A 25,396-nucleotide genomic window follows, 5' to 3' on the forward strand; every position below is an offset into this window, starting at 1 on the left:
TTCTGTTCCCACATTCGCGGCCGGAAATGGAACGTGTTACACCGTGAAGTACCAGTCTGCCGTACATCAAACTTCGTAGGTGTGTTCACCACATAACGAGTATTAAATGGTTAAACTGTCATTACATTCGGAACTGGCGTCGATCATCAACGTCAGTATAAATCCTGACTATTTGGACAAGCATACTTTCTTGTTTGGAAGCAGTTTCTCCATTACATCATGAGGAATGCCTTTCCATACCTGAAGTACATGCTATGTCATTTCATGAAGTTTATTTGCTGGAGGCTGTTATGAAAGTCCGATTGCACCATGGACACGCTCTATGGGTGAAAAATCAGGGGACTCTGCAGGCCTGTCAAGGATCTGTGCACTCATCCAGGCGTTAGTGATATGAACTGTTGCGTGAAATCTTGCATTATTCCGCTGCAGTATGCCATTTAGTACTGTGGTCGTGAAGGGTATGACGATAGCATTAAACATTATTGCCACGAGTTTATGAAATAACATATACCTCAACAGTCATTTCATTAGTACGATGCGTTTTGTCAGTATGCTGTTGTCATCAGGTGTATTTACAGTTACTTCTACGTTGTAATTAATGTGAAGTGATGTTAGTTTCCTTTGCGATGTGTGCCAGTGAGGTTAGGTGTTCAAAAATACGCCTGTTCAGGAAGATAAATATACTCTAGTGCGTAGATTATTAGTAAGCGTGATTAGCCATGCTGTTAGCCGGCCGGAGTGGCCGTGCGGTTCTAGGGGCTACAGTCTGGAACCGAGCGACCGCTCCGGTCGCAGGTTCGAATCCTGCATCGGGCATGGATGTGTGTGATGTCCTTAGGGTAGTTGGGTTTAAGTAGTTCTAAGTTCTAGGCGACTGATGACCTCAGAAGTTGAGTCGCATAGTGCTCAGAGCCATTTTTTCATGTTGTTAGTGCATTTACATTTTTGTTGGTAAGTGAGGTGTGTGGGACATGGCGCACAGTAATAATTACATCTCAACTTAGCAATTTCAAAATCATTTGCTTACATTTATTCAAAGAGTCGTAAAAGCTAAGAAAAACTAGTTTCTATTGCTGAAATAATAGTATATAGTGAAGATGAACATTTACACCTAGATGTGTTTATGTCTTGAAGCCGGCCGGTGTGGCCGAGAGATTCTAGGCGCTTCAGTCTGGAACCGCGCGACCGCTACGGTAGCACGTTCGAATCCTGCCTCAGGGATGGATGTGTATGATGTCCTTAGGTTAGTTGGGTTTAAGTAGTTCTAAGTTCTAGGGGACTGATGACGTCAGATGTTATGTCTCATAGTGCTCAGAGGCATTTGAACCTTTTTTTTCTTGGGATATATTAGGTGAGTAGCTGGTAAGGACAATTTTTTTTATCTTTTTTCGGCACATAACCTCACTCGCACACACAGAAAATGAAAGTAACCTCACTTCATATTAATTACAATGTAAGAGTAATTGTAAGTGCACCCGATGATGGCAGCGTGCTGCAAAATGCGTCGTGCTAATAACATATTCGTAACAAGCGACTGTTACACTACACGTTATTTCATTGAAATCTTACAGTACAGACACAACCCTCAAGTAAAATCCATACAGCATGGATAAATTTAAGATTATTACCACATACTGGTGAGCATTCAGACAACCTCAACAAATACCAAATTAGCCCAGTTGTTGTATTCAGTAGCTCCCCACGCCATGACTGCAGGCATCGCCGCTTACTGTGACTTTCCAACAAGTTGCCTTGAGGACACGTTGCCGTTGACCTGACGGCCACTGTCGCAGCAGATTCTGGCCTTACACCATGCAACCGTATTTTGTCCGCCTAATGTTCTCAGCGGTACATAACGCATGGCAGCTCGTGATCTGAATCCCGTTTACTGTTATCCATTGAGCACAGTTCTACCTGTAACCTCTGCCTGGAGTCGTTTGTCATCTGTCAATTCGTCAGAGTCAATCTAATCATCCTATGGTCTTCTTGTGCTGTAGTCGTTCTGGAATCTTGCCTGCTTATTCTTCATGTCACACTGTTGTCATGAACCCATCTCGTTACCCTCCGTTCTACAGTCATTGTACAACAGCCATCCGTTTGTGCCCTCTGTCAGTATGTGTCAGTATGATACTCTCAAGTCCATGCCGATGATTGAACCGTTCTCAAAGTCCAGAAGATGGAGATACGGTGTTAGTGGACGTTCTCTGGCCATGTTTTGTTGCAATCTTCATCTAAAATGTTCCACTAATATCAGACATATCCAATAGCCAACATGTTTAAAAAATAATGTGAAATGCCATAAACAAGACAAAATGAAAACATAGTTATTAATCACCCACAATTAGGTACTATTACAAGAGAGAAGACTGCAGTACCACCTGTGGAGATTATCGTGGGAAGCTTATTCTGTTCTTCATCTATACTGGAAATACGTAGGCATGAAGAATTGAAATTTTGATCAACATATCCTACATTCATAAGAATGCTGGTGTATTACTTTGCGACATGTTTGATTTCTTACAGCATTTCTGAGACTAAATTGGTGCTGTTGCCGTCTTCAGGCCTCAGACTGCTTTGATGCAGCCCTCCATGCTATTCTGTCCAGTGCAAGCCTCTTCATCTCTGAATAACTACTGCAATCCATACCTATATGAACCGGCTTAATGTATTGCTTTCTTGGTCTCCTGGTCTCCCTCCGCAATTTTTACCTTCCACACTTCCCTTCGACTCTAAATTGATGATTTCTTAATGTCTCAGTATCGACTGACCCATTCTTTAGTCAAATTATGTCACAAATTTATTTTCTTCCCAGAAATTCAGTAGCTGTTATTTAGCAACATGATTTACCCTTCCAATCTACAGTATTCTTCTGAAGCACCACATTTCAAAAGTTTCTAGTCCCTTCTTGTCTCAATTGCGTACCGTCCATGTTTTATTCTGTACAACACTACTCTTCAGACAAATGCCTTCGGAAAGGACTTTCCGACGCTTAAATTTAATGTTAACAAATTTTTCATGGCAAGTATACGCACTGTATCGTCTCTGCTTCGACCATTATGACTTATTTTACTGCCCAAATAGGAAAACTCGTAACTACTGGTATCGTCTCATGTGCTGTTCTAATTCCCTCAGCATCACTAATTTAATATGGACACATTCTACTTTCGTGCTTTTGCTTTTGTTAATGTTCATCTTATATCCTCCTTTAAGACATCGTCCATTCAACTGCACTTTCAAATCCTTTGCTACCTCTGACATAATTACGATGCCATCGAAAAATCTCAAACTTTCTATATCTTCTCCCTGAAGAATAATTCCTTGTCGGGACTTTTGCTTGCTTGCTTTACTGCTTGATCAAGTACAAATTGGATAGCATTGGGGATAGGTTAGAACCCTGTCTCACTCTCTTTTCAACCACTGATTCTCTTTCCCGCCCTTCAACTGTTATTAACTACTGTCTGGTTTCTGTACAAGTTGTATATAGCCTTTCACTCCCACTACTTTATCCCGTCTACCTCCATAATTTAAAGACTGTATTCCAGTCGACGTTGTCAAGAGGTTTATCAGAGTCTACAAAAGCTATAAACATGGGTTTGCCTTTCTTTAAACTATCATCTAAGATGATGTAGAGTCAGTACTGCCTTAAGTTTTATTAATACATTTACTAAATTTTTATGGAACGTCGAGAAATTTTGTTAGGTGATGTGACATATGGTAACAGATATACCTGTAATGGTTTATTTAGACTGTAAGAATGATGCAATACCAGAGCATGTCGCACATACCCTCACCAACATTTTTCTTTTGCAGTCAGATTATAAACATACAAAAAAGAAAACTGTTTCTCTCTCTCTCACACATACGCACACACACACACACACACACACACACACACACACACACACACACACACACACACACACACACACACACACATATATATATATATGCCCCTTGTACGCCCTACCAGGCTTGACAACAACGCTAAGCACGAACGACACTAACACACTCTGATGGTCTTTCTCCATGTCACAGAGAACTTTTTTCTTTTTGCTTTATTGAGTTTCGATTCCCCTCGAAGGGGGCGGGCTGGTAGCAGCTTAGTACGCCGCTCTTCAGCCTACAGATTTTTAAAACAGAAGAAGAAGATAATAAACAATAAAAGCAGGCGATAAAAGCGGTGACTTAAATTGTAAAATGGAGGACAATTGTGGAAGTTAAAACATAAAACAAAGGGTTGGCGATGCTAGTAAAATACACAGGAAGCAGACAGGGAAAATAGTAGACAGGCAATTGAAAAAACACGGCGACAGTCTGGTTTATGTTCGCAAGAGATATAAAAATCACACCCAGGGACAGTATGATTTCTGTTCGCAACACTTCGGAAAATACGCACAACACTTAACACTCACTTAAAACACTGCACTAAAAAGTTGGCACGAAGATGGCACACCACAGCCAAGGGCCGATGGGGGGGGGGGGGGGGAAGGGGGGAAGGAGAGGAAAAACGAAGTGGGGGGGGGGCAGGAGCCGACGGAGGGAGAAGTCACAGAGAACCGCAATTCTTATCATTTATATCCGTCGATGGTGCGTTCACGAACAAAGTTCCATTTATATACGACAATGTCGTTTGGGTGCTTCACTTTTTTTGACAGGCATTATATGAGTTACAGATCAGAGAGAAGCTGGTTATCAACATTTGCTCCTTCTTGAAGGATCTAATTCAGGATCGAGCCTTACCGTGCCAGCGTGCTTTAGCCGGCTTGGCTGCAAAAGCCTTCAGTTGTAGGCCACATGAATGGTAGCTGACATTTGTGAACGAGTGCTGACTGCATTGCGGGGTCCACGAGCAATACTGGCCCCGCAACGGACTTGTGACGTCAGAGTAGTCGCCTTGTCTGTCACGCTTCGCGGACGATCGGGTCCGTGGAGGGTCCACGGGAAGTAAATATGTCAGTGAAAGGTACTTATTAAAGGACTTAATTTTGTCGACTTCTGTCGAGAGCTAGCATGTATTTAAACGCGCAGTTAAGAATTAGTAAACTCGTCTGCAGTACGAGGTGCATTCAAGTTCTAAGGCCTCCGATTTTTTTTCTAATTAACTACTCACCCGAAATCGATGAAACTGGCGTTACTTCTCGACGTAATCGCCCTGCAGACGTACACATTTCTCACAACGCTAACGCCATGATTCCATGGCAGCGGCGAAGGCTTCTTTAGGAGTCTGTTTTGACCACTGGAAAATTGCTGAGGCAATAGCAGCACAGCTGGTGAATGTGCGGCCACGGAGAGTGTCTTTCATTGTTGGAAAAAGCCAAGTCACTAGGAGCCAGGTCAGGTGAGTAGGGAGCATGAGGAATCACTTCAAAGTTGTTATCACGAAGAAACTGTTGCGTAACGTTAGCTCGATGTGCGGGTGCGTTGTCTTGGTGAAACACCACACGCGCAGCCCTTCCCGGACGTTTTTGTTGCAGTGCAGGAAGGAATTTGTTCTTCAAAACATTTTCGTAGGATGCACCTGTTACCGTAGTGCCCTTTGGAACGCAATGGGTAAGGATTACGCCCTCGCTGTCTCAGAACATGGACACCATCATTTTTTCAGCACTGGCGGTTACCTGAAATTTTTTTGGTGGCGGTGAATCTGTGTGCTTCCATTGAGCTGACTGGCGCTTTGTTTCTGGATTGAAAAATGGCATCCACGTCTCATCCATTGTCACAACCGACGAAAGGAAAGTCCCATTCATGCGGTCGTTGCGCGTCAACATTGCTTGGCAACATGCCACACGGGCAGCCATGTGGTCGTCTGTCAGCATTCGTGGCACCCACATGGATGACACTTTTCGCATTTTCAGGTCGTCATGCAGGATTGTGTGCACAGAACCCACAGAAATGCGAACTCTGGAGGCGATCTGTTCAACAGTCATTCGGCGATCCCCCAAAACAATTCTCTCCACTTTCTCGGTCATGTCGTCAGACTGGCTTGTGCGAGCCCGAGGTTGTTTTGGTTTGTTGTCACACGATGTCCTGCCTTCATTAAACTGTTGCACCCATGAACGCACTGTTGACACATCCATAACTCCATCACCACATGTCTCCGTCAACTGTCGATGAATTTCAATTGATTTCACACCACGCAAATTCAGAAAACGAATGATTGCACGCTGTTCAAGTAAGGAAAACGTCGCCATTTTAAGTATTTAAAACAGTTCTCATTCTCGCCGCTGGCGGTAACATTCCATCTGCCGTACGGTGCTGCCATCTCTGGGACGTATTGACAATGAACGCTGCCTCATTTTAAAACAATGCGCGTGTTTCTATCTCTTTCCAGCCCGGAGAAAAAAAATCGGAAGCCCTAGAACTTGAATGCACCTCGTAGTTACTCGCTTTCTGGCGGAGACGGCTGATGATACTTGTAAGCCCCGCAGTGTCATCTCGTGGGCCTTGCTTCATAGCGAACTACGTCAGACGCAGTCCTAAGGTAACTCACGAAATCGACACAAGACGGAAACCGAGTCCCGAGGCAGGATTTCGGCAGCGGAGAGCAGGGCAGGGTCGGGAAGAATGGCCCGTTGGGGCCGTCCGGCGCAGAACACGGGACACTGCGTTTTTGCTCGACCAGGCCGGGCATTTCATTTGGTATTCCGGAGGAACAAAGGGGCCGCCTTTCAGGATTCAGGACCTGCGCCGCGCCGTGACTCGCGGGCTCCACTTCTTCTGCGGCTCATCCGGGGGCCCGTGGCCGTACCAGTGGCGGCAGCGGGCAACGGTTTCGCGGAAACAAAAGACCGGACTGCTCGGCAGGGAACAGCAAAGTCGCACCACTTCCGAGATCGCAGACGACCTGGGACCACGATTATCTGTCGCAGTCAATCCTCTAGTCTAGAAGTTACTGTTTCAAAGTCTGACACAAAAACTGGCACTTAAACGTGGTCATCTACCCTAGTGAATAATGCCATTATACTACGACTGCAGCTCTTGACCGTGAAATTGACGCTTTAATTAGCCTGTAGTTAAGTAACTGCATCACTTTCAAATATTTTCTCTGTATGCTAAGACCTGTGTATTAATTTTTGTGCCCTGGAAATACCAATTTTTTTTTAGTTTTAGGGTACTGTACGTCATTGGGTGGGAACAGGATCCTTCAGTGTCACCTTACTGTTCGTCTGTCTGTCCGTCTGTTAAGATACCTCTTCCTGGAGAACGGGCAGAAATATCAACTTGCAATTTATGTCAGATATTAAAGACTACAGTCGCTTGGCAGTATAAAAAATTTAAGGTTCTAAATCAATGCAGTCAAGCGATATGGCCATCTATGTCATCCATTTTGATACTCGCAAACTCAATCATCAAAACTTGTAGATGAACTATCCATATATACAATTAAGTTTTTACGGAACCCGATAACATTAACGTTAAGGTGACTGGACCGTGTACTTTTCCCAGCGCCTGACGCGCCCTCAATGCCTCCACGTGGCCTCTAGTCCTGTGGTGGGCAGTGGTCGTGATGTTTGGGTTATCAGCGTATATATTACAAATTCAGCATTTTCGATCTTGGTAGGTGATTTCCACGGCGTCCATAGCGAGACGCATTGAGGATTCTCTTGTCTCCCCACGCCATGTAATTTTATTTCGTCGTTACAGCAGTCAATCCCCCCACCACGGCGCTATGAGCGTAGCCTATGGGTCCTTGGGGGCAGTACCAGCACTCGCGCCTCGGCAGCTCGCTCACCCGACTGCAGCGGCGCTATCGCTGCCCGCATCTGGCCCGCGCCGAGTCGCGCCGCGAGACCGCGCCCGTCCTATTATGGAAATGCGGCGCCCGGCGGAGCGCGGCGTGCTCCGTTATTACGCGGCCCAATGACGTGCCGGCAAACAGTAGCCGCGCGGGCCGCCGTTTAGACCCGATAATGCCCGCAGCGGCCACTCCCGAAACGTGTCAGCTGGCGGGCCTCGTGTCTCGGCTCAGAACCAGAAGCCGGCTCCGGCGGGCGCTCCATTCTCTTGCGCGCCACGGCGGCTCGCCTGTACACAACTACAGACTGGCAGTCCCATTACAATACTGGCTTAGCTCCTAGGGTCATCCAGAATGAAAGTTCCTCTGCGGCTCTATAAAGTGAAGGAAATTATGCTTTACTTTGATATACACGTCAACGATATACTCCCAGAATTGACAAACATCTTACCACCTTTTAATCTTAAGAATGCCCATCAACGTAGTTGTGGTCGCTAATATACACTTACGTCATGGGGCTCGATCTGGAGATAAGCCGGTTCGAATCCTAATGGTGGATGAAATTTTCACTGCCCATATTTGGCCGGTAAGGGGAGAAAAGATGGGGACGTAAAGTTCTTGATCATCAGTCTTTGCGCCTGTGTCCTGCATTAAATTCCAAACCTCTTCACAGTGTATCACGAAGCGACGGCATGTAACATTGTTAGTGGTGATCCGTCTATCGGATATGGATGTTAAGCTCGACATCAAATGGCTCTGAGCACTATGGGACTTAACATCTGAGGTCATAAGTCCCCTAGAACTTAGAACTACTTAAACCTAACCAATCTAAGGACATCACACACATCCATGCCTGAGGCAGGATTCGAACCTGCGACCGTAGCGGTCACTCGGTTCCAGACTGAAGTTCCTAGAACCTCTCGGCCACACCGGCCGGCAGCTCGACATCCCCTTGATGCTATATACTGGCACTGTTTTTTACCCTCTCGTTTCTCGCATCACCTCCAACACGAACATGACACTACACTCCACTCACACATTCACATTACAGTCATCTATACTTAACAGGTACACTTACCCTCATAACTCTCGTACTTCGCGGAGGGAAGGTGCCCACAGTCACGAAGGAAACATTAACGTTCACTTAGGTGAGACAGCTGGTGGGCTCAACTGCACTTGATCCGTCGGTAACCCAACCAACATCGACCGACCATGCGACTTGCTTGCCACCAACAGGTACATAAAACTCAAAGACTAAACTGTTACGGACAGGATTATCCACAATGAAATATGTGTTAAGCTGTCAAAACTATGCACCATGCTGCACAGCGACAACAAAATGGTCCAAATGAGCCTGAGCACTATGCGACTTAACTTCAGTGGTCATCACTCGCCTAGAACTTAGAACTAAACCTAAATAACCTAAGGACATCAAACACATCCATGCCCGAGGCAAAATGGCTCTGAGCACTATGGGACTTAACTTCTGAGGTCATCAGTCCCCTAGAACGTAGAACTACTTAAACCTAACTAACCTAAGGACATCACACACATCCATGCCCGAGTCAGGATTCGAACCTGCAACCGCAGCGGTCGCTCAGTCCCAGACTGTAGCGCCTAGAACCGCACGGCCACTCCGGCCGGCCAGTGACAACAGGTGAGGAAAGGACGCTGCCTGAAATTACGGTAGTGGCCAGGGCAGGTAAACGGAACACTAACGGCCACAAGGCAGAAAATTCCGATGGTGCACTTGAATTGTAGTGAACCAATGTAGTTAATTCCACCACATGGCCGATCGATTTCATCACTAAAAACACTCGGTGCTGTTCACAGGAAAAGCTCCCCAACAGCGAACCACCGAAACGAACGAACGACACGACATGAACGGACGTGGCTTGGGTACTTAACACACCACTCAACTTCGACGTCCTGGGTCGCTGAGTCACGAAGCTCGTAGCGATTGGACAGCTTCACACACGCTCCGACACTGCGCAGGGACCGCCAGCGGACCCAGCTGACTGCACCGCACGGAGATGTCCTCCGTGGTCCGCACCAACCGATCGACTACCCTCAGAATGCCGACAACATCTAACCTAGTCGTCAGTGCAAATAACGCCAACTACACACACAACCTGACAAACACTTGCACGAAGACCTGAACGATATACAACAGTAACTGAGCACGCACATACACACACACACAGCCGACTGATGAACGATCGGCGAGACAAAACGCGTCGTCCGGTAGGACGACCGACCGACAATCCACAAAGACCGTGGCCCGGCTCATGTGAAGCGTGGCGACAACGGTCGGGCGAGCCATGTCGCCGCATAGCTCACTGCTGCTCCAACCCGACTGCACCAGTGCCGCACTGCAACTCCCCGACTGGCAGGTCCGGACTGCGCTCCTGACGCGTTCCAACTGACTGGCAGCCCGAACTCGCTACCCGAACTGCCTTACGACAGACAATGACGGGGAAGTAAAAGCAGTCGAGCAAAGATACTACGAGAGGGGATATATTGATACGCGCTGCTAGCGCTTCTCACGGTCAGGCAAAGCAGCAACTCAGTGACACCAGTTACTTAAATTAACGTAGTGAGGTGGAAATACGTTAAAAACAGGGTGTAAAATACATGATGACGGGAACATGAACCACGCATGGCTCTAGTGTCACACCGTTTGGTGCATTGACACACCATAGCATTAACTTTCCATGTAACGAAGGATACGGGAGGGTAATATCCTTATTGCAGTATTAAGTCCGCAACACCTGTGCTATAACGATTCTTTTGTTCTGTGTTCCAGGAGACAAGCCACACGCGTGCGACTTGTGCCACAAGAAGTTCGCTCTGGCGTGTAACCTTCGGGCCCACATGAAGACGCACGAAAGTAAGTGTCACTCACGTGATATACGGTAGTAAGATGTTCTACACATCGTTACAATTTTCTTATTTACCGGTGCATATTTTCAGTAGATTGTCTTGTGCATCTTATGGCTTTTCAGGATTAGGAAGAATAAACTGTTCCAGTTTCCTTATCTTTTTTTGCCGATTTGCCCACTGACCTTATCCCAAAGCATTTGCAGTGTAACGCATTTTTTTTGTCCCTGACTCCGAAAAACGCATAATTTGTCCCATTACTTTCTCTTCTGAGTGGATTTCAGTTTTGATGACATAACACTAGCTCTGCCCTCATGTATTTGTTCATTATTTTATACTCTTCGCTACCAACTTTTACTTGTAATGCATAGTAGGCTGTTCTTGTAGGCTTACTGACGTACGAAATCTGTATGTACAGCAAGATGTGTTTTCATTAACGCAGAGGCCAGTTTGAAGTGAATGGCAAAGGATAACTGGTGCGTTATTTGTTCTGCTCCATCATCTGTTCCATTCGCAAATTCAGCGCCGAAGAATTTGTACAGGATTTGTGGTGAGACGGTAAAATCATCTTACTGCCCGCTTCCAAATGGTTCAAATGGCTCTGAGCACTATGGGACTTAACAGCTGTGGTCATCAGTCCCCTAGAACTTAGAACTACTTAAACCTAACTAACCTAAGGACATCACACACATCCATGCGCCCGCTTCCAGTATCGGCACTTAAGACTTCCCATTTAATGTCTTTTATCGCAGTTCCCATATAAGACGGCAGGGCATCTTCGTAACTTTCACGCTGGACGAATCTTACGGTGGTAGCAAATGAAGCAGTACGCATGAGAATTTCTTAGAATTCCTCTTTTAATGCAACCTGATGAGATCGCCAAACACCCATGCTCTTCTCAAGAACAGGTCACACCAAAATCTATTTCACTACATATAAGATTCCCAGAACTATCGCAATAAATACAAGTGTAACCGAATTAGGTCATTTTTTCTTAAAAAGCACGGCGAGTCACAGTGGCTTGTTATTGAGCCTAACTTAAAAATATCTATTACAATTTTCTAGTTGTAGGTGGTTATAGATCATTTACCACAGTCGTACGACGCTGTCGATACGAATCTACACAACAATGTCAACACCGAATAAAACAGGTCCTGCTTTATGAAGATGAAACGTCCTCCCTCGAAGCAATGATAGTTCTTAAACAGTCAGGTATCCCACCTAGGCGGGATACAGAGGCCGTTTTGTACACGAAATTACCATATGATCAGCAAGTATGTTTGGAAGGTAAGGAGCCTTCCTGGCCCGAATAGTTCTTCTTGGAAGAGTTACTGTGTAATGCATTGAAATCATCTGATGACGTCTTACTAACAAGCCGAAAGCAGTTATATAATTTGTATGACCAGAAGGTTAAAAGTCACTAAAAGAATGATGGTTCTTTTTTGCTGAAAAAGGTAAAATAAATATTAAAGCCATACTACTGTTATAGATTCAGCAGAAACAACATGCATTATTTACATATCACTGGTCTCAAACCCTCAGTTCTCAAGATGTAAGATTAACAATAATAGAGGGGAGGAAAATGTTAAAATACTTTTTTTAAATTTCATTCCTTAGCCTCTAGTAACAATATCATACGGTCAAGCATCATTTACTTAAAATAAGTGAAAAATGAGTAGTAGACATTTCTCCTTACCTGTTCTGGTTAGTACTTCTTTATTTCGTACTTTATTTGCCCACTTAATTTAACATTCTATCATAGTAACAAATTTCAGATGCCTCCAGTCTTTTACCAGGAGTTTCGGTAGACCCACGTTTCACTTCCATGCAATACTATGTTCCAGAACTACCTTTTGAAAAACTTCCTCAGTTCCATATCGGTATGTGATACCATTAGAGTTGGTTATCAGAGAAAGTTTTGTTGGCCCGTGGTTCTCCTTGTATCTTCCTTCATGCGGGCATCACTGTTTTCACCATTTCTCTTAAGTATTCAATTATTCTCCTTTTTGCTATCATTCATAGATTCGTCTTGGCTTTGTTTGTCGTTATACCATATTCTGATGAAGTATGTTGTATATTCCTTGCTTACATCCAGCGAGAAGGGCCATGATCAGTTCCTCTTCCAGTTTCTTTTACTTTTCTGTCCACCCCCAATAGCTGAGTGTTCAGCGCGACAGAATGTCAATCCTAAGGGCCCAGATTCGATTCCCGTCTGGGCCGGAGATTTTCTACGCTCAGGAACTGGATGTCCTGTTGTCCTAATCATCATCATTTCATCTCCATCCACGCGCAAGTCGTCGAAGTGGCGTCAAATCGAAAGACTTGCACCCGGCGAACGGTCTATCCGGTCTACATTTTTTAAATTACTATTATGAAATTTCTTCCACTTTCTCCGTGCCTCCTTTCAAGCTCAAACTGATCAAGAGTACTGACAACCTGCTTTACACGTTAAGCGAGGATTTAAACTGAAAAGACCAAACGTACCTAACAATAACAAGAGATTCACTTGTTTGAATCTTGCTTGACAAAATGCTGTTAACCATAGTACATCTCAGACGTAATGTAAGAAGGATTTACTGTGAGAAACACACGATTTCCTTTTTAATTGCACAAAAAAATCATATTGTTAACATTAGAGTATTTTTTACTCAGTTCCTGCATCAACTACGCTTTATCATAGAGATAGCTAAATTCTTCGTACTTTGCAACTACGTGTGTCATTTGTGTGTACCAGTCAAGTCCCAGCCGTTCATGCTAGGCATCATCAGTGGTATTCATTTTTATGTCAGCTCGAAGGAATGTGAACAACAATATGTGCAGTGTGCTACAATATCGGCTGTGTGCAGTGAATTGGAAGAAACGTGTAATATATGTATCTAGTTAATACAGAAAATCACATAAAAATCTATATTTCTCTACATTCCTAGCACTGATACGTGAAAATTATTTGGTTCGCACAAGCTGCAGAAGACGGACTGTTTTTTTCTTATCTGCATGATAAAGCAAAATTGACTATTGAAATCTCTACTCAGAGTATGTCAGGGTTTCTGAGAAATAATCAAGATTCAGGAAGGTCTCTTCTGTGAACGTTCCAGTCCCGCGCGCTACCAAGAAACAGCAGGAAATGATTAAGAAAGTAGGGTGTAGCCATCGTTCCGCCTGGTCGATTTCGTCAATGAAGCAATTTTATGCAGATACTTGCATTTTGCGGCGTGCCATTCAGAGAAACCAACGGGCTTTTGGAAGGCGTTTTCGCAGAACGTCCTCGAGTAAGCGTTGATTTTGGCTTCACGGTTCCCCCACGGCGTCGAATTCCCAACGCAAGAGTTGCCGAGAGTCTGCAGTAAGCGCTTATAGACCACAAAGAAAATGTCGTTTAATTTGAACCAAAGTGGAGAAGCCAAACACCGCCGATTTATTTAATAACGACGAGCGTCCTGAAATAACAGGCCGACCGACAGTTAACTATGCCCCGGTCCCGAGGTCGTCCGTCGTCCATCCCGACCTGGCCAGATTCGACGATCCCAATGACACCAGATGAGGGTGCAGGCACGGGGCGGTACGTATACAAAAAAGGACGGGAAATATCTGTGGTTTTGTCGCCGTCCGCAGCGATATATATCCTCCTCTCGGTTTTTTGTGAGCCCCCCGTATTCTGGTGAGGCTCAGAAATTGGCGTGCGCGGGCTGTCCCCCACCCCGGTCGGACGGCAAAGTGGAATTTTATTCATGAATGGTAGTTACTCGGGAAAAGGGGGGAAACGGTCGCTTGATGGTCCGCGGCTCTGCGGTTCCTTCAAATGACGGGGATTACACGGAGACCGCCCTTCAGTAATCACGTCGCCCATGTTACATACCCCTACATGACATAATTAGAGGGCCTTTAAGACGGTGAATAGAAATTCTAAAGCCATATTTATCGCTCAAGGGAACCGTATGTGATACCAAGTCAGTGGGGGTGGGAGTGGGGAGCCGGGAAGGGGGGAGGGCAAGTGGAGGGCGAGGACAGGCGAAGAGAAAAAGAGGAGCGAGGAAAATGAATTGTTGGTAGCGCAATAATAAAGAGCGAGAGAGATGGGAAGTCAGTGGGAGCGAGAGGCGAACTAGCGAGGACGGCTGTGTAGTGCGGTAGATTAGAACGGTCTAATGCCACGTAATTTAAAGCAATCGAGGTCAATTTCGGTGGAATCTGTCGTACCGTGTGGCGCCGCAAGATAATATGTTTGTAAAGGGCGCGCATCAATCCTCTTCCACGCGCTGGCCAGACTCTGTTCCGCCGTCCAGTGCGCCACAATTTGCATTCGGTCGGCAGTCTGATGCCGCTGCCTCCTCAGTCTTCTGTAATTTATTTAATTACGCGCATAATCTTTTCCAAATACCGTAAATTCTTGTTACTGGGACGAAGGAGCCGGCGTAGTGTGAAAACAGAAACTGGTATTCAGCAAACAACACCATGCATTAACTTATGTATACCAATATTGCAATCTGACATTTGTACCGTTTTCAGATTTCAAACGGTATGCTTACGTAACACGAAGTGTGCCTAAAAAGGATCGGTGAATTTAGCCCTATCTAAATGGCGACGTGCATTTCGGAAACTCCACGTACCGTTGATCCACTGTTCCATTTTATGCCTGAGACACATGGGCAGGCACGGTGGTTGATGTCAAGTGAATAAGATGGGCTTTAGGCGACTGTTTGACGTGCTTCTTTTGTAACGAGACAATTGATGTATTTTTATTGTTCTCTTTACCTTGCTTTTTTAATTTATTTTTAAATTTAATACTAACCTTGCATTTTGTCTTTTCCGCATTCTTACTTCCGAAGATGACACGTAAGAGTCGAAACCGACACCGTACGTTGCTTGACCGAGGGTACAACGAACCACTGCTAGTCGTTTCCTGCCTTGGTCCACTCACAAAAGGATCTAGAGAAAATCGACTGTCCATATGCTTCCGTACGAGCCCTATCACCCAGCGTGATGGTATGGGGTGCCATTGGTTACACGTCTCGGTCACCTCTTGTTCGCATTGACGACCCTTTGAACAGCAGACGTTACATTTCAGTTGTCTTACGACCCGTGGCTCTACGCTTCATTCGATCGCTGCGAAACCCTACATTCCAGCAGGATAAGGTACGACCACATGTTGCAGGTCCTGTACGGGCCTTTTTGGATACAGAAAATGTTCGACTGCTGCCCTGGCCAGCACATTCTCCAGATCTCTCACCAATTGAAAACGTCTGGTCAATGGTGGTCGAGCAACTGGCTCGTCACAATACGTCAGTCACTACTCTTGATGAACTGTGGTATCGTGTTGAAACTGCATGGGAATCTGTACCTGTACACTCCATCCAAGCTCTGTTTGACTCAGTGCCCAGGCGTATCAAGGCCCTTATTACGGCCAGAGGTGGTTGTTGTGGGTACTGATTTCTCAGGATCTATGCACCCAAATTGCGTGAAAATGTAATCACATGTCAGTTCTAGTATAATGTATCTGTCCAATGAATACCCGTTTATCATCTGCGTTTCTTCTTGGTGTAGCAATTTTAATGGCCAGTAGCGTATTAAAGATACTGAGGAACAAAGACCGTTGTTTTTTGCAATACTACCACTCGAAATGTTTAAAATAAATGATTGGTCTTACAGACTGTTGTTTCGTGTTGAGAGTTAAGGAATAAAGAGGAGGTCGGGGAGGGCATATAGGAAGAATGGGCGATGAACGTATTCTGAAACAACGGCCACGGTACATCCCTTTAAGACGAAGGAACGCTAGTAGACCCGCGAGGGGACGGACGGGTCCATAGGTCACAGTGGACTAACTGGTCTGATGCTTGAAGGAGGAGAAGAAGGAGAAGTTTATTTCTCCGAACTCCGCCTGGCCCAGGTGAGTTACTGAGGTGTCGGCGGCTGCGTTGCGCAGGGTGGCACAGCCAGCCGCCGGCTACACGGCGCAACCGGCGCCGCCTCCCGCCGGCATTCCTCGCGCCGCGGCAGCCTCAGTTCGGCGCGGCTTATCTGGCGGCGCGTTGCATAATTGCGGCCAATTTGCATCCAATATCGGCCGCCGCGATGCCGTGATTGCCGCCACCGCCACCGCCTCTGCCACGGCCTCCCGCCGCATCCCAACCCGTCCCATCTCGCGCCGCCCCCGTTGTCTCCTCGTGTCCCGCCTTGCCCAGCCTTGCCCTGCCCCGGGTAATTTCTCTCGCCTCTGCGCCCGCGCTACTGCCTCCGTTCTCATCTTCCCCGTCCCCTAATACTACGTCGCCTAACCAACCGCCAAGCTGAGTTGACTCAACTGACGCTATGCATGTTGAAAGCCGCGCGGGATTAGCCAAGAGGTCTCAGGCGCTGCAGTGATGGACTGTGCGGCTGGTCCTGGCGGAGGTTCGAGTCCTCCCTCGGGTATGGGTGTGTGTGTTTGTCCTTAGGATGATTTTGGTTAAGTAGTGTGTAAGCTTAGGAACTGATGACCTTAGCAGTTAAGCCCCATAAGATTTCACACACACATGTTGAAATTTTCGGTGCAACTGGTTTTTATGCTGACGCTTCGTCTGTAGCCTCACTTGTCTTCACATTGTGCTACATTGCGGATGAAGCCCGGAACATATCCAAAATCAGCGTGTTAAGCTAGCCCATATCTTTAACAGTTAGTGATTCTACTTTGGAACGTACGAGGGGCGTTTGAAAAGTCCTTGCAAAGCCCGAGAGATGGCACCACCGGCGCGTAGCGAGGTCATATTTAGTCAGTAGCACCTTTGGAAATTATGCACACCAAGTTTCAGCCGTATTGGTCTATTTATTTCTGTTTGGCATTCGTGTGAATCAAGGAAGTCGAGTGATTGTCAAAAAATGAACGAAAAAGAATTTCGTGCGGTGATTAAACATTACTTCCTTACAGTCCCGACTTGGCCCCATCCTATTTTCGTTTGTTTCCAAACTTGAATAATACATTCAAGGACCTCACTTTGATAGCGATAAAGCGGTGGCAGCAGAGGTGATGTTGTGGCTCCATCAACAAGGTCAAATGTTCTACAGTGACGGTATCAACAAAGTGGTCTCTTGTTTGGAGAAATGTGTTTGTAGCCAGGTTAACTATGTTGAGAAATAAACACGCGGACATGTAGAATAAAGATGTAGACCTTTAATAAAGTTTAATAGAGTTTTCACATAAGAAAACTCGCAGGCATTACTTTTCATCCAGTCTTCGTATTATGTCAAGTAAACAGCACGCGACTAACATTTGAAAACAACTACTCACAGAATTGTGTTCTTAGAATGCAAGTCTAACTCTAAGAATTAATTATCACGAAAAGATCTTGTATGAGATTGGGCTACAAGTACCTGTAGACTTATCCAAGTCCACATTGTTACTGTGTGTTAGCTACGAAGCCAATGATTTTCTAATCATGAATCTGATATCAAAAAGACTACTCGCATAATTATTTTTCTTCCTCAATCATATTACAATGTATCAAAGATGGCAGAGCATCCAAAAGCGTCTGTACACTGCACCACATTCAAGACAGAGAGAGCAGCCGACACAGCGGCTGCCGTCAGCTCCAACTGGCATTTCGGACGCAACTGTGTGAACCCCGACCGCTACGATCGCAGGTTCGAATCCTGCATCGGGCATGGGTGTATGTGATGTCCTTAGGTTAGTTAGGTTTAAGTAGTTCTAATTTCTATGGGACTGATGACCTAAGAAGTTAAGTCCCCTAGTGCTGATAGCCATTTGAACCATTTTTGCATGTTAGCAAGCAAAAATCAACCGCATTTGGTATTGCCGAAACCATTCAAATGTAGTGGTGGCGTCCCAGTTATCCCACTCAAGAGGCGTGTGCCACCTCACAGCTCCTAGAGTGTTTGCCTAGTGCACCACTTCTCGATGTACTGAATCCAGATACTGCTCCGTCTGACCTACCACCAGGCTTAGTTGTCCCATTCAACACTGGCACGGAAGCAGCAGAAGCACTCTCCGCTTGAGACGGCACAGTTTTACAAAGTAACCTGTCATTCGATCCCGCTGCCTGGCCATTTGTTAAATCCTAACGTGATTTTGTCTTAAATCGAAGTGGACGACTGTTCGAATGGTTTTTAAAATATGTCACAGCCGTTTGCTAAATTGCTCACTTGCTCGAGTGAGAAATGCACTAAGTACTGCCATAAACGCATGGAATTGAAAGTGCATGGTACTAGAAACAGAAAAGTCTAGTGCAAATGGGCTGTAAACTTCTTATCTTAACGGCTATGAGCACTTATTCAACTTCGATGGTGCGAAACAACTATCTTCAATGGCAAGCTCTTTGATTTTCATATTCTGAAACCTTTTACTTTTTCTTACCTATTGTTTCCTGTAATCTACTGTAGAATCTCAAGATGTAACACTTCTCTTATTCTGTCCTCAGGTGATCCCCAGGAGGAGTGCGTCCGGTGCGGCAAAGTGTTTCTCGCGGCAGGAGGCACCCAGGTGGCGGTCCACGGCCTCTGCGGAGCGTGCCTGGCCACCAACCAGGGGCTGTCCCCTTTGGTCACCAAGGAGGACTCTTCGGCGTCACTGCGGTCTTGCGGAGACTCAGCTGGCGAGGAGTCGAGCGCTGCGGGCACCGAGCGTGACGAGGACGACTCCAATGGCCACCCGGAGTAGAGTCCTGAGCAGAAGTCCTCAACTCCCAGCCAGCTCTCCTGTCCAGAGGTGGTACCTCAACGGCGTCTGCTAGGACTCCAGAGACCACACTGAGGACAGCACGTGCCGATTCATCACGCTAGCCCGGATCTGTCGGTCTGCCCAAGTGTTGCCGACATCCTTCTTGAGACCTGTGATACCAGACTTTGTCAACATGTCTTGTGTTACTCTGTTACTGCCCAGTAATTCGCAGAGCATTTAAACAGGAAGAACTAAATAGCTGTTCTCGGAATGACACCCTCATGTTTATCTGAACTGTTTAGTGTTATTTGTGTGATACATGAATGTTCTTAATTTTATTTTCGTCTTTTTGTGGACGTTGTCCCGTTCACATCACAACGAACAATGGATGCAAAAATTTGTGGCTGAGACATGACTATAATTTTCCGTATTATAAGTGTATTAAATTGAAGCGTCTCGATCTCTTAGGACATAAGCTGACGAATAGCAAAACACATCATATATTGAGTGTTAAAACTGATTATGAGTCCCAGATATAGGCTTGCTTACGTATTTGGTGCTGGTGATAATCCTTCCTGTGCACCATAGTGGAATTAACATTCGTTTGTGATCATACTTTGGCAGAAAGGTGATGCAATTGCAGTACTTTGATCGCTGACAGGACACTACAGCCAGCACCAACCCAATTGACGGTGTTTTTCCCCGATACTTCTCCGCAGAAGGACTCTGGGAACTCCGTGTGGCACAGTGATTCTGAACTGCACAAGAAAACAATAGAACAGAGAAACTTAACTGTAAAGCTTATGTGAACTAGATCTCGTTTGACGATATTCTTTGCAGTGTGTGATACGAAATTCTCGTAAGTTAAGGGAAAGTGCATTGTGAAGTTGAAGTAGTGTGACAGTTACAGGACAAAATTTCCAGTCGCGATTTCTGAGAGACTTTCGTGTGAAAGCGCAGTGAAAGAATGTGTTGGTGTAAACCATGAAGAATGTGATTTCCGTCCAGTAAACTTGTTTACGAAACTCTGAAATATTAATAAGTTAATGTGACATTATAATTAATCCAAGATGACTCTGTAACTTGATGCATAGTGCGGCAGAGAACTGGGCTCACGTGTAGACAGTTCTGAGTTCGCATTTGTTGGCAATTTTTACTGACGTAAAGTTATTGAGTAAAGTTTAATTGTCTCTGTCAAAGGACTCAACACTGAACGACGTTAGTGGGAGCTCTATAATATTTATCATGGCTTTGGTTGTATGAACATAGTTGTTTGAAAATACTTGTAGTGTTATTGGTTCATGTCATATAATTTGAACGTAACAAATCTGTGGTAGAATGGTTCACACATCTGTAACAGATGCCATAGCGTTTGTAAGTCTTTCCCGTTCACTCAGTGAATATTAGCTTTAAGGTAAGCTCGATGCTTAAGGTAATGCATAGCAGACAATAAAGATAACAGGGTTTGTCTGTTGGTAAGTGAAACATAAGCGTTTCGTACAGCTGTCGATTCACTGTACTTCGATGTAGAGATTTCTGCATTGTTTGTCTTTATCTCTTCTCTACACATACTAGTACTTTTGTAAATAGTATCTTCTTTTACATCTCAGCGACATTAAATAAAGTGAATGTTTATTTATGTAACTTCAATTTGTTTTACTATGACACCCACTCATTAACTTCAGAACCAGAGAATAATGAAACAAGTCTTGTTGTTTTGTGTTGAAAATGCTTTAGTACCAGCATGTTTGTATTCATATTAAAAATATTTGTGTATGAAAAGAGGTAAGTCAGAAGTGTGCATCAGAGGCAAACATACAGGAAACACATATGAAATGGCAGTTGAACGTTTCAAGAGCAAGATGTGTAATATACACATACTTCGAAATATATTGATAAATGATACATGAAATGAAAACCTGACTGAACAGTTCGTTTTACAAGTGCAGTTACAGCTCACACGGCGCACCTGCAATCGACAAGTGAGTATTTCTCTTAACAGCGCGTCTGGAATAACTGATGTGACAACTACTTTCAACCTGCAACTCAGGTAAGGTTTTTCACAGTCAAACGGTAGCGGGACACGTACATTGTGTTTGTGATCAACTTCCAATACATGTGGTACCAGAGCAAATGAAAACAGAGACCACCATGTTAATGGTGTTTGACCAATAGTAGAAAGTCCAGTGACTGGGGACACTGTCATTGAACGAATTGTGTACACATTATGGATGTGCACCGGATGGCAAGTAAATAATACTTCACCTGAAGTTTTAAAAGGGAACTGTAATGTAGCACAAGATAAGTAGTTTGTTTCAGAAAGTCTGCATTTGGAATGTGGGACAGAAAACAGTCAATTCTGAGGAATTTCAATCACTCTGAAACACTTCACGATATTTTACTAGCCTACAGACTGGCACATTATGATTTCAATCCCATCAAGGTATTTTTAGATTCGCCATCGAAAGCGGCGCCCGCAAGAAAGTATTCACTGTCAACGTTATTTCTTACACACAGGCACGCAAAACTACTGTGGCTCTCAGACTCTGTAACACCTGTAAACGATACCGGCACAGTTACATGCGCTTCCTTCAAGTGTTCCATACACACATTACTGGAAATATGACGCTTCATGGCTGATCCATGCTAAAGATTTGTTAAGGCTAAGCGTGAAATACTCTCTCAGATCTGACAGATTGATTACACTACATAGTAGTCATTTACCCATTACTTTACTAAGGCCATCAGTGATTTCACTCTGGCAGTATTATCTCCGATGTTACTATCACTCAGGGATCACAATCGAACTTAGAAGTGAAAGATTTACTGTTCACTGTTGTATAAAGCAGAAAGCTCTCTATTTAGCGGTTATTTTTCTGAAACACCCCTTACTGTCATATCCCGAGAGAACGACACTGCCACGTATCGGGATCACGAAGACATATATCAATAATAAACATAAGAAAAACTCAAATTTTAGAATTCAATTCGACAGGAAACGATTTTAGAAACGCTGTCTCAGGCGATACATACAGGTACATACATCATCACTGAAAAAAGTCGAACATGTGTTACTAAAAAATAATGTATTGTCTCTCTATGCACGAATCGCTGCTGTAAAATAAAAGTAGCCGTCTACAGATATAAACCAAAATATAACATTGAAAACAGCTATAGTTTGAAAACAACTTAACTCATTCACCATACAGTGTTTAATCTGATTCAACAAATCAACCGTAGCAAATAATCATTTGATTCATCCAGTTAATAATAAATGACGCAGGAGGTAAAAGAAAAGTAATGCATATGCGTAAAGGTTGGTCCAAAACATTTTTTCTCTTGTCATAAATGTTAAACATTAATTTAAATTTTCGTTTGATTTAAAATCGTACTTTTGCTTGTGTCATGTCGTTTCTCAGCCGCAAATTTGATTAACCTTCTTTGAGTATGAAATCCTTTCCTGCTGTCTTTTACTTGTTTCACTCATGTTATTCATGAAGCATCTTCCTCTGTGAACCATATTATTGTTTCTTAATTGTAACAAACAAGCGACTACAATTTCAAATTCATTTCTGTATCATTTTCTCACATTCAAAACAACTAGTGCTGCTTATGATTATGTCGAGTGCAATTTGCGCCAAAATTAGTAAGACAATAGCTCTTAGTCCCGAACTCACGATTTAGAAACATGTTTAAATATGTTATCACGAACTTAGTGATGGAAGAGTTTTTATGATGGACCCCATTTTTGTATTAACTACCTAAATTTCTTTTGTAACTACATTAAACTTGCTAAACACGTCGTGTGACATGTCTTTCATTTAGTTCTCGTGCAATGAGGAATTGTGGATGAAGTAAAAAAAATCGGTTTTAAAAAACGTTTATAGTATGCAAAGAAAAATTCGTACAGGTACTGTTGATTTAATGCAATAAGTTGAAAAAATTCATCCAAAAGCTGGAGGAAAGATACTTTCATTGAACTTTGTTTTAAGAAACATATATAGTCTGCAAAGAAAAATTCGTACAGGTACTACTCGCTTCATGGAATAAGTCCATAAACTCACCTGAAATTGGAAGAAAGACACTTTCATTAAATTAAATATAAACATTGCACAGTCTACAAATCCAAAGGTCATCCCAAATTTTAAATTCATTAAAGAAATGCAATATATAATGATTTATATAACTTTAATACTTTCAAGAAAAGAAAGTCTATCTACTTACAAAAATGACACACGTAAATACGTCTCCCAACCAACACGTTCGTTGAGGATTTACATTCCACGGGGCATGGACTGCATTTTACAAAAAAATGCAAGCAATGTTGTTACTGACAGGCACACTAAAGCAAAATATAGTCTCAGGCATCGATTCATCCGAATACATGTCAGAATGGCATACCTCACCATCAAAATTTTAGGGAAAGAGAAATAGTTGTCTTTTTAATTGTAATCTTTGTTCTCCACTATTTCATGGGGAGATTACGTCTCTAAATATTACTAACTAACTTATATCATATCATTTTGTCTCCTTTCTGCATTTCGTCTCACATTATCTTTCTGCTCTCTTCTGTTCTGGAAGTTGTATCGCCAGTTTACAAGGAGAATATGTTAACAAGGCAGAGTTTTCTGACGTAGTGTCTTTGTCCTGTTTTACTTTGGGTTTGAGATGGACAAAATGTCTCTTGCTAGAACAGTGATGTCGATGAAGAAAGCATGGAGGGACAGGACGTTTCTCAATCCTGAGCACATGACAAAATACTCTGTTTAGAATTATCCGCTGTGCTGGCTGAAAGAATAGTGAAATTGTACCTACTGAGAATATGCAACAACAGTTGTATCATTAGTGAAAAGGCTTCCTTAGTTTTGTTGGAGACCTTGCAGATCCAACGCTACTATGTTGCCTGTGCTTGTAATTAATTAGAAAGACATCGAATATGCCTACTGAAGTTCGCCCTTTCTAAAATAATCTTTCTATTTCTATGAAAACTTTCCTGCAAACGTTCTATGACAACATAGTCTAACCTAAACTTGTGAATAATAAGCAGCACTTACTTTGTGCAGTAGTTAAACAGGGCAAAGAGTATGCGTAAACCATGTTAATTACTAAGCTTCCTAACAGAAGAATTACCACTTGATATTCGAAAAGTTTAGTACGTCTCACATGGTAGAAAACAAGTGCATAGAGGATGCTTGGCTCTCAAATGTTATCCTAAATATCATTCCACACGAACCTAGAAATATTGTATATTCGAAGAATATTGTTCGGAACATAATAATTTAACGATGGGAAGCTGTGTGAATTAATATAATTACTGAAACCCAAAGGTACAATTTTTTTTAGATCAACCAATGTTTGGATAATCATGTGGTGGCTGTACAGTGGTCAGACGAAGGTATCGTTCACAAAGTATTCTTGAACGCTGCAGAAACGAAACGAATCGTTTGGTGAACGAAGAATGGATATTGTGATTTTCAGTATGAATCAGGTGCAATGTACGAGAAATTAAACTCTGACACACGCTAATCAAAACTGTGTATCCTACTACACTATTCATTGTGGCTCAGTACAGAAACATACACTTTGCATCAGTATGGCTCGCAAAGCTACATACTGCAGCAAATATTAATTTGTCTTCCACACGTCACACACATTAAAATGAAGGATGCTATTCCCATAACAAGCTTTCACATACATAACCATCAACCACTGTCCTTCTCTCAATGTATATCATAGCAAAAACACTTCCAACACTTCCTTCTTACAACAACGCCACAGTACAGCCAAGAATAGGGTAGAAATCACCAGACTCTTGTTACACTTCAAGACAGGGGCCATGATGCACACTCTGACGAAGCTTCCACACACTCGAAAGGAAGTTGTTAAGACAAACCAACACTGCTGAGTTCCAAGTGGCTGCACTAAAGGTAGCAAGACACATATGGAAAATACAAAACATCCATTAATAAAGTTAGCACCTTATTTGAAAATTGTTTTCCCCTGAAGGTATTTCAAATTAAGCACAAGTCTAATAAGAAACCATGGATCACACAAGGGATAAAGATATCATGTGAGACAAAAAGGAAACTCTATCTGATATGCAGGGACACCTTTGATACTAGCATTATAGCTCATTA

General features: G+C 43.6%; 1 protein-coding gene across 1 annotated transcript in view; it reads left to right on the top strand.

Annotated features, from left to right (window-relative positions):
• The window catches only part of LOC124619494 (zinc finger and SCAN domain-containing protein 22-like), a 745,754-nt gene extending 724,851 nt beyond the window's left edge, over positions 1-20,903 (top strand). The window contains exons 7-8 of the mRNA XM_047145908.1: positions 10,539-10,622; positions 19,021-20,903. Coding sequence (XP_047001864.1) covers positions 10,539-10,622; positions 19,021-19,259 — 323 coding nt within the window. The 3' untranslated portion in view covers positions 19,260-20,903. The remainder of the gene's footprint in view (positions 1-10,538; positions 10,623-19,020) is intronic.
• Positions 20,904-25,396: the final 4,493 nt, after the last annotated feature.

Source organism: Schistocerca americana, chromosome 6, assembly GCF_021461395.2.
Source record: "Schistocerca americana isolate TAMUIC-IGC-003095 chromosome 6, iqSchAmer2.1, whole genome shotgun sequence".
NCBI lineage: Eukaryota > Metazoa > Arthropoda > Insecta > Orthoptera > Acrididae > Schistocerca > Schistocerca americana.